General features: G+C 42.5%; 1 protein-coding gene across 1 annotated transcript in view; it reads right to left on the bottom strand.

Annotated features, from left to right (window-relative positions):
- The window catches only part of TIAM1 (TIAM Rac1 associated GEF 1), a 412,279-nt gene that overhangs the window by 26,172 nt on the left and 371,967 nt on the right, over positions 1 to 14,140 (bottom strand). Inside the window, exons 17-22 of the mRNA XM_019662811.1 lie at positions 9,687 to 9,866; positions 8,664 to 8,732; positions 8,243 to 8,368; positions 3,536 to 3,644; positions 308 to 487; positions 75 to 193 (exon numbers count right to left, since the gene is read on the bottom strand). Coding sequence (XP_019518356.1) covers positions 75 to 193; positions 308 to 487; positions 3,536 to 3,644; positions 8,243 to 8,368; positions 8,664 to 8,732; positions 9,687 to 9,866 — 783 coding nt within the window. The remainder of the gene's footprint in view (positions 1 to 74; positions 194 to 307; positions 488 to 3,535; positions 3,645 to 8,242; positions 8,369 to 8,663; positions 8,733 to 9,686; positions 9,867 to 14,140) is intronic.

The following is a 14,140-nucleotide window of genomic DNA, read 5'->3' as shown; positions in this document are numbered from 1 at the left end:
AAAAAACAATCAAACCAACCTAGCTTTCCTGGCAGGTGTCCTGAGAAGAAGGGGGTGGGGGGAGGGGTCCTTACCTCTTTTTTCTCACCAGTCTGTTCAGCGATCAGCTGGTCAAACACAGCCCCAAATTCTTCATGGATTTTCTGCATTTCATTGATATGACTTGCAACCTTGTTCATAGTTTTGATGGCCACTAGAAGAAAATGGGTCCAGCAATAAAAAGGCTGTTGAGGGACTCCTGGGGGCTGCGCAAGGGGGTAGGGGGCAGGGGGCGGGGCCGAGGACAGAGGGCAGGGCCCCCGCTCACCATCAAGGTGGTAGTGCTCCTCGCTGTCCGCGTCCGTCAGAGCGAAAAGCTCCTTTAGCAGAAGCGGGTACTTGAGGATCCTCTGGATGGGCTTGATGAGGTAAGACTCGAGTGTGGACGAATGCTGCTGCTTCGGGTTCTGGGCATCTAGGAACGCCTTAAAAGCCGCGTCTGTCTTGGCTGGAAGAGTTTAAATACAGGCTGGCTGGGTGGAATGCCCCAATGACTGGCATCCTTCTCATAATGTCACTCACTTACTCCAAGGTGGCTTTGACAGGAAGGCGGCAGTAAAGGGGGGCGGGGCTCTGAGAGACAACTGGAAGGGCCTATCGGATGCATGTTTGTTTATTTGGGGGGAATAACAGGGTGTGAGTTAAGGGATAACAGGGTTTGTAAATCCTACACACTTGGATTTTCAGGGGCTGCTCTTTACTCTTGTACGAACAATGTCTTTTTATTCCGATATTTTGACATCTGGGGCCTTACAGAACCAGGGAGACTGCCCCTCCCAGGGCTAGCCAATTCCTGGAGGTAGTGAAGGACTTTCTTTCACATGCAAACCAACCAATCCAGAGCCCCAGCCCCACCTCAGCCTCCTGTTACTCTGGGCCACCATCACCCGAATCACCTCAGGGCCGGCACCCCAGAGCCCACTGAAATGATTCAAATGAGCCCATCGAAAGGGCTTACCCTTATGTGCCCATTCCTTCCTGCAGAAATCAAGAGTGATTTTCCCCTTGCCCCCTCATCGCCTGACCAACCCTGGTGCTCCCCGTGTGGCCCTGCATGCTGTGGCATGACATTCTCTTGGGGACTGTAACAAACTATCTCTTCCATGGCAGTTGTCTCCTGATATGTTGGCCTCACTCTATCTAGTAAGGAAACACATTTTAAAACATTCCTTACCCTGGTTTTCCTAATCTTTCAAGCATTCCATTGCTGGTAGAACCTCTTTAGAGAAAAGGCAGGGCGGGTGAGGGATGGAAACCAACCCTAGAAGCAGCAGCACTTGGCAGCTCCGGTAAGTGGAGCAAGGGTGGCTGTCCCGCACTGAATGCCTCTTAAGATCTGTTCTATGTTAAATCAGTGTGAGCAGCTATTAGCATCTGTAGGCCAGGCTCGGCTGCCCAGGACTGCGGAGTCCTCTCAAAGGGAAACATACATCTCACCGCATGTAATTCAGGCAGCACTTTTATCTGTGTCCCAGGCGGGCCGAAAAGCCGCCCTGGGGAGTTGTGGGTCCCCAGACAAGCGAAGAGGTGCCTGCCAGGGGGTAATTAGGAAGATAAGGCTGGTACCTTCTCTGTACAGACACGGTGGGGAAGGAGACCGCAGTGAGGGCAACAAACGGGAAGAAGAAAGGGAGATACATCAGAGTGACTTAACAGTGGGCACACGTTTTCTGCAAAAGCTCCTGACCGAGAATGAAAAATGTATTTCCATCTTCAGTGATTAGGAGTATGAGCTAAGATCAGATGTGGTAAAAGGGCATTGTGAAACTCTAAAATGATTCTTCACACTATCTTTATTCAATTAAGAGAAATAGCAATCATGGGGGGAGGCCTCATAAAGATCTTTTTACCCCTTTTAAGCCCTATTAAGAGGAATCAGACGCCATGGGTTTGGCCACCACTTCTCCTCCTTCCAAAGAATAAATCCTTGAAGAGAAAGGGGACTGGGAGTCAGGTGACCAAGTAGCCCATGTGCCAGAGGAAGGAGACCGGGCCAGAGCCCATGCATGAGGAGGAAGCGATGGCTTCCGGGGAACACCCCGAGTCTCAGTCCATATCTACAAGGGACCTAGGAACCCCCCCCGCCAAATCCTCAAGTCCAAAATTATGGCCGTGGGCATTTAACCCATCAACTGTATTTTATGTAGGGCAAACGAGGGTAGGGTTCCCGGCTTCGTGAGCTACTGAACTGTCAATGCCATCCAATCTAGCCGTGAGTCTGTTAATAATCAGATAGGTACTTTTGTTCTCAAACTGTTCTCCTCACTCTCTTGGCACATTTGTCCATTAGAAAAATGCAGGTCACGATAATGTTTCAAGAGATAGTTTTGGAAGCTATGATAATGTTTTCCAGGTGCAAGAAAATATTATTGAATTACGAAAAATCTACAGGGGCAGAATGTAATCTAATCGAATGTTTTAAAACTAACACAAATTGCTCTAAGGACTGTAAAGGGTATATAATTTTACTGTAGAGCAAGGAGTTCTAAAATTGTTACAGTAACAATCCCATAACAAGTAGCATTCCATTAAACTGTAAAAAGAAACATACATACACAGAACTATACGACCAATACAGCACATATGAAAACAGACAGCATGACACGGAGAGTCCCAGGTTCCCTTTACATTTTTGTGCTGACCCAGACTCTCCCTACCATTAAGTGTGTCAGTATCTGGGGCAGGCTCTTCTGTCATCCAGAGACATGCACAGTACTAGTATTTCCCATAACAGGCTTTAAATTAAGTCAAGCTCATTCTCTTTGGCAGCAAAGCATAACATATGTAAATTATTTACATATTCAGACACTGATTAGCAGCTGTTTACATGGCAGCCACAGTGAAGTAGTAAGGACAGCAGGCTGACTTCCAGAGATTCTTTGAAATGCAACCTTCTGTTGGTTTTACTGTTTACCAAGGAAGTGTTTCTTTAATCCTTTTACCTGTCTCCAGCAACCACATGCGGAACCTTCTGGAAACTCTCAGAATGCTCCATCATCTTCCCAAAACATGCAGGAAGGGGAGCGTGCCAATATAAAAATTCTACTCTGTGCTGTGCAAAATATGATTGCAACTTGAGTAGTGATGATGGTGGCTATTATCACCTATCTAGGAACAAAAGCAGGTGAGGGAAAGATGAAACTGCACAAAAAGGTATATGCAGTGTGGTAGGTTATAACGAAATTCATGAAAAAGAGGAATAAAGTAGGGCATTTCTAGCCCTTCTATGTTTTTGCATAACTGCAAAACGACCCTTCAATTCTGGCCCCAAATAGCTGAGACTAAACTTTCATTATAAGAAAACTGACAAGCTGTTAATTCAAGATACTAATGAATGTCATTTCTCAGGACCCTTATTTTGGCTTGTTGGGACGTCTATAGGGCACATCCATTACTCTTAGATTTTGGCCCCAAAGCCCCCAACCATAGTCGGCCACAATGTGGTGAATCTGACAATTAGCATGCCCACCTGCCATCCATCCCTCACAGGCCTTACCTTTCACCAGGACCTTGGGGACCTTTGTGTGGCTGGCGCAGAAGGCACTGTACAGCTTGAAGCGGTCAGCGTAATACAGGAAGGAGCCCCCCAGAGAGAACAGCACTTTCTGGATTGAACGAGAAGAAGCGCAGTTAGTCCAAGTTTGTCCTCATCTGGGAAAATCAGCAGGATGTCTCGTGGAGCTCACATCTGCAGGGAGCTCACATCTGCAGGGAGCTCACATCTGCCGGGCACACCCCACACAGCTTCATTCACACCTGCCACAGCGTTTCTTTGCTCACTGATGGCCTCAAACTGCCTGTGAAAACACACATGGCTTACACATTTATGTTAACAGATGCTGGATTTGGCCTTCTCAGTAATTACAATGGAGATGTCACTATTTTCCAGGCCTGTGTTTCTAAATTGACCTAACTGGGGTGTTTGGATGTTAATAGGAAAATATATATATATATATATGGCATTTTGGAAAGGGCAGACATCTGAATGCTCTCACTAGCTCCAGCTGGGAGGCAGAAGAGACAAATCAAATAATGTAGGAAATGCAAATACCCCCTCAATTAGAAAACACGTATTTCCCTGATCACTACTCCATCCTCTCTAACACCACTCTCTTCTAGCAGGGAGCAGATAAGAAACACGCTTATTAGAAAGAAACACGCTTGACTCTGGGAATTAGGATCCATCTCTCTAGCCCACACCCTCTGCCCCCAAAGACTAAAACATGGGTGGAGCCCTCCCTATAAATAATTTAATACGCCTGAGGTGGAATACCTTTTATCCTACACATTTTATATAAATGTATGAAACAGGCCTCAGAAAAGAATCTTCCATAGGCTATACATTGATCTAGTCTTGTTCAGAGAAAGATATTGCTTATTTGGGCTTAGAAGTATAAGTAAGGTTCCAAGCCAAAAAAAAAAAAATGTTGAATTTGAGTGATAAATCGGGTTCCCAAAAGTGTAATTTAGCTAATGAACAATGCAGAGGATTCTAACAGACTGTCTACTAACAACAACAAAAATGATTTGCTATGAACCACACATAATTGGTAATTAGAGGCCTAAATTGGTTTCTTCCATATTCTACTTTTTCCTTTACTTTTCCAGCACAGCCCTCCCACGGCCTCAACCTCACACTCACTGACTAAAAGGGTTTCAGCAGGGATAGTCTGACTCTGTAGGTGTAGTTATCCTTCAAGCCACATTCAATAATTAAACAAGAAAAGTTGTGGAGGAAAAAAAGCTCTAAATGTAACCTGTCATGTTAGCCATATCAAGTCTTTCATTTAACCTAATATTGACTAAGCACTTGCGTAGCAGCCACGGATAGAACACTAAGGTATTCATTTATTCTTCTGGCCTTAAAAAAAAAACGATCTTGGGCACAAAATGTGCCCAAATATGAGGGGCGTATACCCGGAGACTGTGTCCCCCACATTTCATAGAGCCTCTCCATTGGCTGACAGACATTCCAAATTTCCAAGGGAACATTCTGTCAAAACATATTTGACCTCAGAACTTTTTTTTTTTTAATAGTATTCCCTTAGGACTAATGTTCTGTACAATACAGTTTGAATACTTGAAAAAGTTTTCATATTTTTAGCCAAATAGACAATCAGGATTGAAACAAAGCAGCAATGGCGGAAACCAACAGCGACAGGTTTGAGAGTGAACACAGTCAGAATCCAAATCAGAGGTACTGGAGAGAAGGCCCCGGGCCACGGCTATTCCATGCGCATCAGGTGAATGGAGATTGTCAGACTACACAATGAACCAGTGACATGAGGTCAGGAAAGAGGGTCCCACTTAAATGGAGTTCACAAGATGGCTGCTTAAAAGAATCAACACACCCATCCCTCCCTAGAATAACTGCTCACAATACAGTCATGTTCGTATCACAGTTCTGATAACCAAACTGTCCTGAAGTGATTAGCTGGACCTAAACTCAAAGAACAGGACCCACAGCAGACGCCTGATATATGAATATAATGTTGGATATTTTAGGTTAAAATCAAGTCTTAAGGTATATCTGTATCTATTTTTATTATGTTCCACGTTAAGCAACTTTTTTGATCGGCTGACAAACTACGGGCCCTTACCATGGTGTTGTACTGCCATATTAATTAATTTACCAATTTAGAAAATACATATATTATTACAAACAGAAACTGATGAACCAAACTGGACAGCATAACTGCCCTGAAGAGGAGAGAAAATGAACTCACCCAAACAATTTATGAATATAGCAAAACAAAGTGTATGCAATACTTAGGGCTAAAGTACTCATGCCCGCGACTTACTCTTAAATGGTTCAGGGAAAAAATTATATTCCATGTACACATAGACACACATATATACATATAGGAGACAGGAAAGAAGAGGAAGAATAATGAAAAAAAATGGTCAAATGTTAACATTGGGGAAATCTGGATGAAGAGTATCCAGGAATTCTTGCAACTTTTCTGTAAGTCTGAAATTATATCCAAATAAAAATATATAATTATATATAATATATATTAATATGCTAAGGGTCTGAATATGTGTGTATTCGAAATAGCTCCTGTAGCACAGAGACACTGTAAAGAGACGACACAAAAACATATTGAGATAGAACCTCAGCTCCTAAACTTGTGTGCTAACATTACATAGCCAGAATTCTGCAAGTGTTAGTCAAACTATACAGGGGAATCACACATACATGGACAACGAAACCCAAGTTCAAAACAAGAGCAAAAGTAATTCAGTGGAAAAGGATTGTTATTTCAACAAATAGTGCTAGAAATATTAGATATTTATATGCAAAAAAAAATGAATTTGATTCATACATCGTACCATAACAAATGTAATTCAAAACAGGTCAGAGACCTAGATGTATTGAGCTGTCGGAAAAGTCGTGACATATTTTTTTTAAGTTTTTCATTGCAAAAACGCGTCATGACTTTTCCGACAACCCAATAAATGCCCAAACTACAAAACTTCTAGGTGAAAATCTTTATGACCCTGGTTTAGGCAAAGATTTCATAGAATGACACCGCAAGTAAGAATCCACCCAAAAGGACAAATTTGAAAAACTGGACTTCACCAAAATTTAAAACTTCTGCTCCTTGCGAGACAATGTATGAAAAGACAGGGCTCAGACAAGAAGAAGATAGTACTTACAAATCAAGTATCTGATAAAGGACTTATAATCAAAATATTCAAAGAACTCTAAAAACTCAGTAATAAGAAAACAAAACAATCCAATAAAATAAATAGGCAAATGACTTAGCAGAAGTCACTGAAGAGGACATATTGAAGGCAAATAAGCACATAAAAGATGTTCGTTATCATGTATTGGGGAAATTAAAATTAAAGCCAAAATGAGGTGCCACTACATACCTGTAGAATGGTTAAAATTAAAAACAGTGACCTGACCTCCTCGTAACAACTGGTGAGAATGTACACGGTACAACCACTTTGAAAAATAGTTCGGCAGTTTCTTAAAAAGTTAAGCATACACTTACCATGTGATCCAACCATTTCATTCCTAGGTATTTACCCAAGAGAAATGAAAGCACATGTCCATACTAAAACTTACACACACATGCTCACAGCAGCTTTATTTGTAATTGCCCCAAACTGGAAACAAACCAGATGCCCGAGAAAGGGGAAAGGATAGCAAAATGAAGTACATCCATATGATGGAACATTGCTTGGCAATAAGAAAGCATGAACTATTAATAGATGACGCAGCAACATGGCTGAACTCAATGTACTTATGCCAAGTAAAAGAAGCCACGTGAAACAGAACATATGCTGCAATGATTCCATGTACATGAAATTCCAGAATGCAAACTAATCTATGGTAACAGGAAGCAGACATGGCAGGAAGAGGCAAGAGAGAGGAATCACAAAAGAGCCGGAAAAAACGTTCAAGCTGATGATTACTTTCATTATCCTGATTTTGGTGATGGTTCACAGGTGCACACATATGTCAAAATTCATCCGGTTATACATTTGAAATACATGCAACGTACTGTATGTCAATTACACCTCAATCAATCTGATTTTTAAAAGTATATGAGGGTGACATGTAAGCCAGCATCGTTGTGTATGAATCAGTGAGCTTAGTCAATTGCAAGTGCAGCAGAGGGAATCTATATGGCATAGGAAAGACAACCAAGGGACAGGAAAAGCGCTATGAGCACCCTCACTAAGGCACCAGGCAGAAATCCTCAATACGGCAGCAAGGACACTGTGTGCTGGAAGGGTGTCTTCCCCATGGGTAACAATAAGTATTTCCATTCAGCAGTTTCCCAGAACAGGATAAATTAATTTGTTCACTGGGAAACCAAGCGTGCAAGTATAACTTGCTAATAACAAGTATTAAAGGCCCCTGTATAGACAGAACAAAAGGTCAAGGTTGGTACCTCTTCCAAAGTAGAAGCCAGCAGATGTTCCCGTTTAAGGCAAGTTGATGGCACTAGTTTTACCTTAGCCAGACAAGCAGGACACAGTCAGTCCCCACCCCGCTCCCAGGATCCCCTTAGGAATTGACCCTCGCTGGCAGTCCAATGAAGACTCAATATCACAAGCACAAGAACTCATAAAAGGGCATGATATATGCCTCCTGTGATGTATTATCAGGAGATTCAACTTGACCTACAGGATAAGCCAACCGAGACATTAGGGCAGTTTTACATTATTCAAGGATGTGACTTACTTTAAATTGATCGACTTTCTCAAGCTTCTCTAAATCTGGTACCAGTCTCACCCCATCTTCTAGAGTTTTAAGGAATTCTACTTGAAACTCTACCATTTCGGTTAAATTTCCAAAAAGCACATCAAGCTGGAAAACGAAAAAGAGTTTAATCCACCTCATATATCATCAGTATTCAGAAACTTTATTTGCTTCTGATTTGAAAGTTTTTCTAACAACACTCATCAATTAATATAATGGTCCCACCACCAGCGGGTAGGGGCAGCTCCTTACTTTCTGAGTGCAAACCAAGAGCTTCACAGGCAATATTTTACCTGTTTATTACGATTAAATAAATTAAAATGCTTTCAGTTTGTGTGCACTCCCCACTCCTTTTTCCAACTCCAGTGTGACCCTCACAAAGTTAAGACAACTTCCACCATACCTCATCCTGGGTGAGAAAAGTTTCCTTCTGAAGAGGTTTTAGGTATCTCTCCATGAGACAGTTTAAGTCCTAAGGGTTGAAAGAATACCTCATTAGCACATTTAAAAGTCTAAAAGTCTATAAAGAACCAAAAGAGTAAAAAAGAAAACCAACAGATTATGTCCCAAATGCTAATTTACAGACTTGAGGTTACTAAGGTCCATTAAAGCAGCAGTGAGCCGACCTTCTCTGTCAATATTTCAGGCTTCGCGGGCCATATGGTCTCTGTCACAATGACTCAACGCTACTGCTGTTAACAGGACGGTGGCAGGTAATATATAAACGAATGAGTGTGGCTGTGTTCCAATTAAATTTTATTTGTAAAAACAGGCAGAGGGCTGGACTAGACCTGAGGGCTATAATTTGCTGCCCTCTGATTTAAAGACTAAAACAGATCATTCAAAATAGATTACACTGTTATAATGTGTAACTAAACTATATATAGAAATACATTCTTATAGTTATAGGAATTGTTAGAAATCATATAGTTATATATATTATATATAAAAATATGTATTATCAGTTATATAGAAATAAATAATGTAGTTATAGAATATAGTTATAGGAATATAAGTAAATGTCAGAACAAGTAATAACACAATGAAAACAGAGCTGATACCCTTCTGCCTAGACTCAGATTTTAAAGATAATAAATTTTTCAAAACTAGATTCAATTTTAGTATTAGCTCAACAACATATTTAGGAAGGTCAGAAGGATCACTTAATATTCACATCATCTCCTTTTAGTCAGTACACACACACACACACACACACACATGAATTGCTATAAGAATAGATATGCTTCCTTAAAACATGAAAGAAAATCTTAACATTCAGGATAGAGGCAAATTCTATAGGAGAGACCAGGATAGTCTTCATTTCCATGACTTGACCTTGTTGTTAGTCAAAAGCAGCATAACTATGCAAAGTTCCCCCCTCAGCGGGGGGGGAGGGGAGGCAGGCCCTGCAGGAGAACAGACCTACCTTCACGTAGGTGCGTTCCGTCTCCAGGAGCTCACAGATCACCTTGCGCAGCTTATCGGCGTCTGTCAGCTGTCTCATGGTGGCCAGCTGAGGCCCGGCACAGTCCTGAGGAGACGGGCTCTGGTCACTGGGGTTCATCTCATGTAGGCTGCGGCAGAATGCGGCCACCTGTTCCGTACTCTTCAGAGCACAGTTGAAAAGGCAAGGCAGATGAAGCTATCACTCATTAGAGACGCCTGAACGACATCTGTCCTTCATAACAGTGTTCCTGCTGGTTGATGAACTGCCACACAGGAATTTCATCTGTCCTTTCCCCAAATTACTCCCTGTAGGTGAGAGCTCACTGAATGCTTAAAACAACAGGTGCTGGTCTGATGTATGTAATCCTCCCACATGGTAAGTAAGGGCTATTATCAATTCCCATGTAACGGGTGAGACAATGGAGGCCCAGAGAGGTTAAGTAACTCATGCAAGATTGCACAGCTCTAACGTGGCAGAGCTGGGGTCTGAACTAGGCAGTGTGGTTCAAAGCCTGTGTTCTTAACCACTCTGCAAGAAGCTTACCAATGAGGAGACCGAGCTAGAGAGACGTTAAGTGCATTTTACCCAAAATGCAAAGCTTATTAATTATCAAACGCCCAGTTAAGTGTGCTATATATACTTTGTCATGTTGGAAGATAATTTCACCAGCTAAGATTCTACCTGGCTCTGTTAAAAACTGACACAGAGGCAGCTGTCTAGATAATGACAGAGACCTACATATTTAAAAGAAAAAAGTTTCTACCTCTCCAGCTTCCAGAAAGGCAGAAAGATACCACTCCCCTCTAAGAATAGGGGTGTTGGGTCCTGAACTAGACCTTAGTGGGAGAGCCCAGTCTCCACCTAACCTCTGTCAGGGATGGTTCCAGTGGAAGTTTTAGGGTGCTGGGAGTCTAAAATTCCCATTTTTCAAGCTATGGAAAACAGTTCTCCAAAGCATGGGCTGTCGGCCGGGCAGCTGAAAACCCCATAGTGTCAGTAGTTCATGTGGCTGCATATTGGAATCACCTGAGGGGGCGGGCGCTATAAACCTCCCAATGCCCAGCGCCACCTCCAGATCCATTTAATCAGAACCGCCAGGTGGGTTGTGCAAGTGCCAGTATTTTTTAAAAGCTCTTTATGGAATTACTCCAAAGGTTACTTTGTAGCACCAAAATCTCGTTTGTTAATATCTGCTCAAATACACCACTCTACAAATGATGGATGGATGTCTCCTTGAAGGCAGTGGCTGCCTCCCCATACGTCTCTGCCTGGCTTCTACTGTCTAATTCATCCCTAGGCACCAAAAGTGTTTCCAGTACAGGCCTGTGCACTTAGAGAATTACTTCTATCACCCACCTACCCAGGAGGAACATGGGAAGAACATCCCCCAAAAAACAACAGTTGGTGCCAAGAGCTGAACGTCAAGGCTGGCACTTTGCAGAGGGCAGAGGAGCTAAGACCAAGTGTATTCCATGGGGGCAATTTTTCCACCCAGAGAAAGGCAGCTAACATTAACGTGCCCTTCCTCGTTAGCATGGCTCAAAAGGGAGTCTGGACTAAAGACAGTACAAGGACACGGGAAATCACAGCCTCCCAAGGATGCATCAGTGTCAATGTCATGACAGGGACGAGGAGAGCAGCGATGCAAATCCATAACTGTGATTCCAATTCTCTGACCAATCACCACAGTTAATTATTGTTCACATTAACACGGGTCTTACTTGCCAGAAAGCATTAGTCAACTGTCAGTGACACTATTCAATGTTCTCTATGGAATTGGTGTTTCCGACACTGAATATTCCCACAGAGAATGATCTCTTTGGTGACAAAAAAACAATCACAACAACAACAACAAAAAACCCTCACCCAAATGCACTGAATTGTATGGTATGTGAATTATAGCCGAATAAGGCTGTTACAAAAGAAAAATTACTTGTTTTTAATCAAAACTTGTTTCAGTAGATATAACCTAAACAGTTCTACTTAGTTATGTTAGGGTTTTACTAACTCAATTTTGTCCTTAAACATACAGTTAACTATAGCTTTGTCTTAAAAAATTAAAAAGGCACAAATAGATCCATTTAAAGAAAAACGTTCATGCATCTTTTAGACGATCCAATGATAACTGTATAGGCAACTGCACGATAATACAGACACGATGGGGAGGAAGAGAGGAGAGGAACCGCACCAAAATGGAAATCCTATGGGCTGATGGCGATAACCGCTGACAACTAACTGCCCCGCCCTCCAGCTTATCCCAAACTCCGCCTTGTTGTGGAGTTGGCACTTGGCAAACGAACCTATCTATCTCAACAAATATGTAACTGGCACCTGCGCTTACACAATGCTTTTCTAAACATCCCAGCCATAAGCACCGCTGCCTGTCACTTACATGCAAACTAACATCATTTAACTCATGATAAATAAAGCCATCACCGCATTCCCATCAGAGAAATGTCGCACCTTTCCGCAGTTTTACCATTTAGACAAGTTGCCATCCAACTTGTGATAGCCAACTTCCTCGTGTATCACACCAAGGATGTCCCACACTTTAAGAAACGGCAAACGTTATAACCTTGGGACTCTGGACACATATTAAAGGCAGGAAGTTCCCAAAGCTGCTTCGCCTTGTGCTCCCAATCCATACCCGACTGACCTGCTGCCATTCTCGGCTGTATCTGGGCTATAATAATGGAAGGTATGGGGTGGAGTTCCGGGTTTTCATTCCCTCTGTGTCACCATCAGGGCTTTGAGATTTCCATTTTTAAGAGCGTGAGTAGGGTTCCTGACTTTGCCTGTGTCAAGTTCACCGCCTCTCAGGTCTGACATCCTTAAACAGGCCCGTGGGGAAAGCCCAGGTTAGTGTGATGTGGGCAAAACCTCTGGTTCTCAAACCCAGCATCTCTCACCCAAACTCTCCTACCCAAGCCAGGCTACTCACTTTTCTCTCCCCTGAACCAAGTCCTGAATTATGTTAGGAGAGACCCTCCCAATGGACACCTGAACATTCCCAGAGTCCCCAGGCATCCCTTCCTTCTTCGATATGTTCCTGAGCTTAGGATAGATTTAGCCAGGTGGTTTCTGAAGTTGAGGAGGAGGCATTCTCTGGTTCAAGGTATAAGCTCTCAGGTTAATTACAAGGAACTAAGCCGAAATGGAGGTAAGCTTTGTACTATCCATTCCATGTTATTTTAAGAACTTAAAAATACAGACTTACAAGTTCTAATGCATCTATTGTCAAAGGGTGTCATTTACAAGGCTCTTAATACAACTTTTGCTCGGAAACAATTAACTGAAAAGAATGTCATTGAGTTTGAGAATTTTGTTTTATCAAAATATTACCCCCAAAATATCCTTACAAGCAAGCAGGAAATGTGGGTCTCCTTTAGAATACTGCTAATCTAAAGATTTGATATATTTCAGCCCAGTTCTTCCGTCACCCTGCCCCCACAGTGTGGCCAAACTTCTTTACATCAAAATCCATCAGCTTAGCCATGAGGAAGCGTGTAAGAGAAGCTGAGTGCAGGGCTATTCCCACTCCAACACTGAGGGTTACATCCTGGTCACTCTCCACCAGGCGCTGGAGCCAGAAGTGCCCAGAAAGCTAGCTGCTATGGGAGGTTCTCAGCACACTCCTGAAAGCCAAGTTTCCTGCAACTGGGACAGGTAAGGGAGGGTTGCTGAGAAGGAGAAGGCAGTCAAGGTTCAGCCAATGGCAGAAGTACAAACCTCTCCCCACTTGAGGCTGCAATCAGTCACCTTGGAAACAGAAAAGCACTTTCAGCATTTCAGGGCTGCCAGTTTGAAACTGTTAAAGGGCAGAAGAGCTGTCCCCCTGTCAGGACCAAGAGTTATCCAACCAACACACAGAGAAGAATAGGACAATTACAGGAGGAAACAGGCCACTTGACTGAGGCCAGCATGAAGCACAATGTTTATAATATCGCTTTCTTCCTGTGGAAGATGAAAAGAAAGTACAAAAAAAAAAAAAAGAGGGGGGCAGGCTTTTAAGTACACACTAGCAACTCAAGCTACCCAGCTGTTTAAGCTCTTCCTGTTATGCAACCACTGAAGGCAATTTCTATCTCCAGGTGAGTTCAGAGTCCTAAAACGGTCCCTTTGAGCCTGAACAATTCAACACATCCCACAGATTTAAAAGGGGCCCGAGTGACCTAAAATCTTATAACCTTTACTTAAGCTTTGCTGGGAGACAAACACCAAAGCAAAGTACTCCATAATTACAGAGACCGTGATATACAATGGTCTCCTTTTGAACAAACTTTGAAGAAGAAACATCCATGCAAGCAAAGGCTTATTTAGATAAGTCAGACATATTCACTGTCAAAGTTCAAGTTTCATTAAATGACACAAAATCTAGGAGTCGACAGGCTCTGGTGTTAAACTATTAAAAGGTTTAATTTGATTTTATTAAA

This window comes from Hipposideros armiger, unplaced genomic scaffold (genome assembly GCF_001890085.2).
Source record: "Hipposideros armiger isolate ML-2016 unplaced genomic scaffold, ASM189008v1 scaffold_381, whole genome shotgun sequence".
NCBI classification, from domain to species: domain Eukaryota; kingdom Metazoa; phylum Chordata; class Mammalia; order Chiroptera; family Hipposideridae; genus Hipposideros; species Hipposideros armiger.
This window is presented reverse-complemented; position numbering and strand designations above follow the sequence as displayed.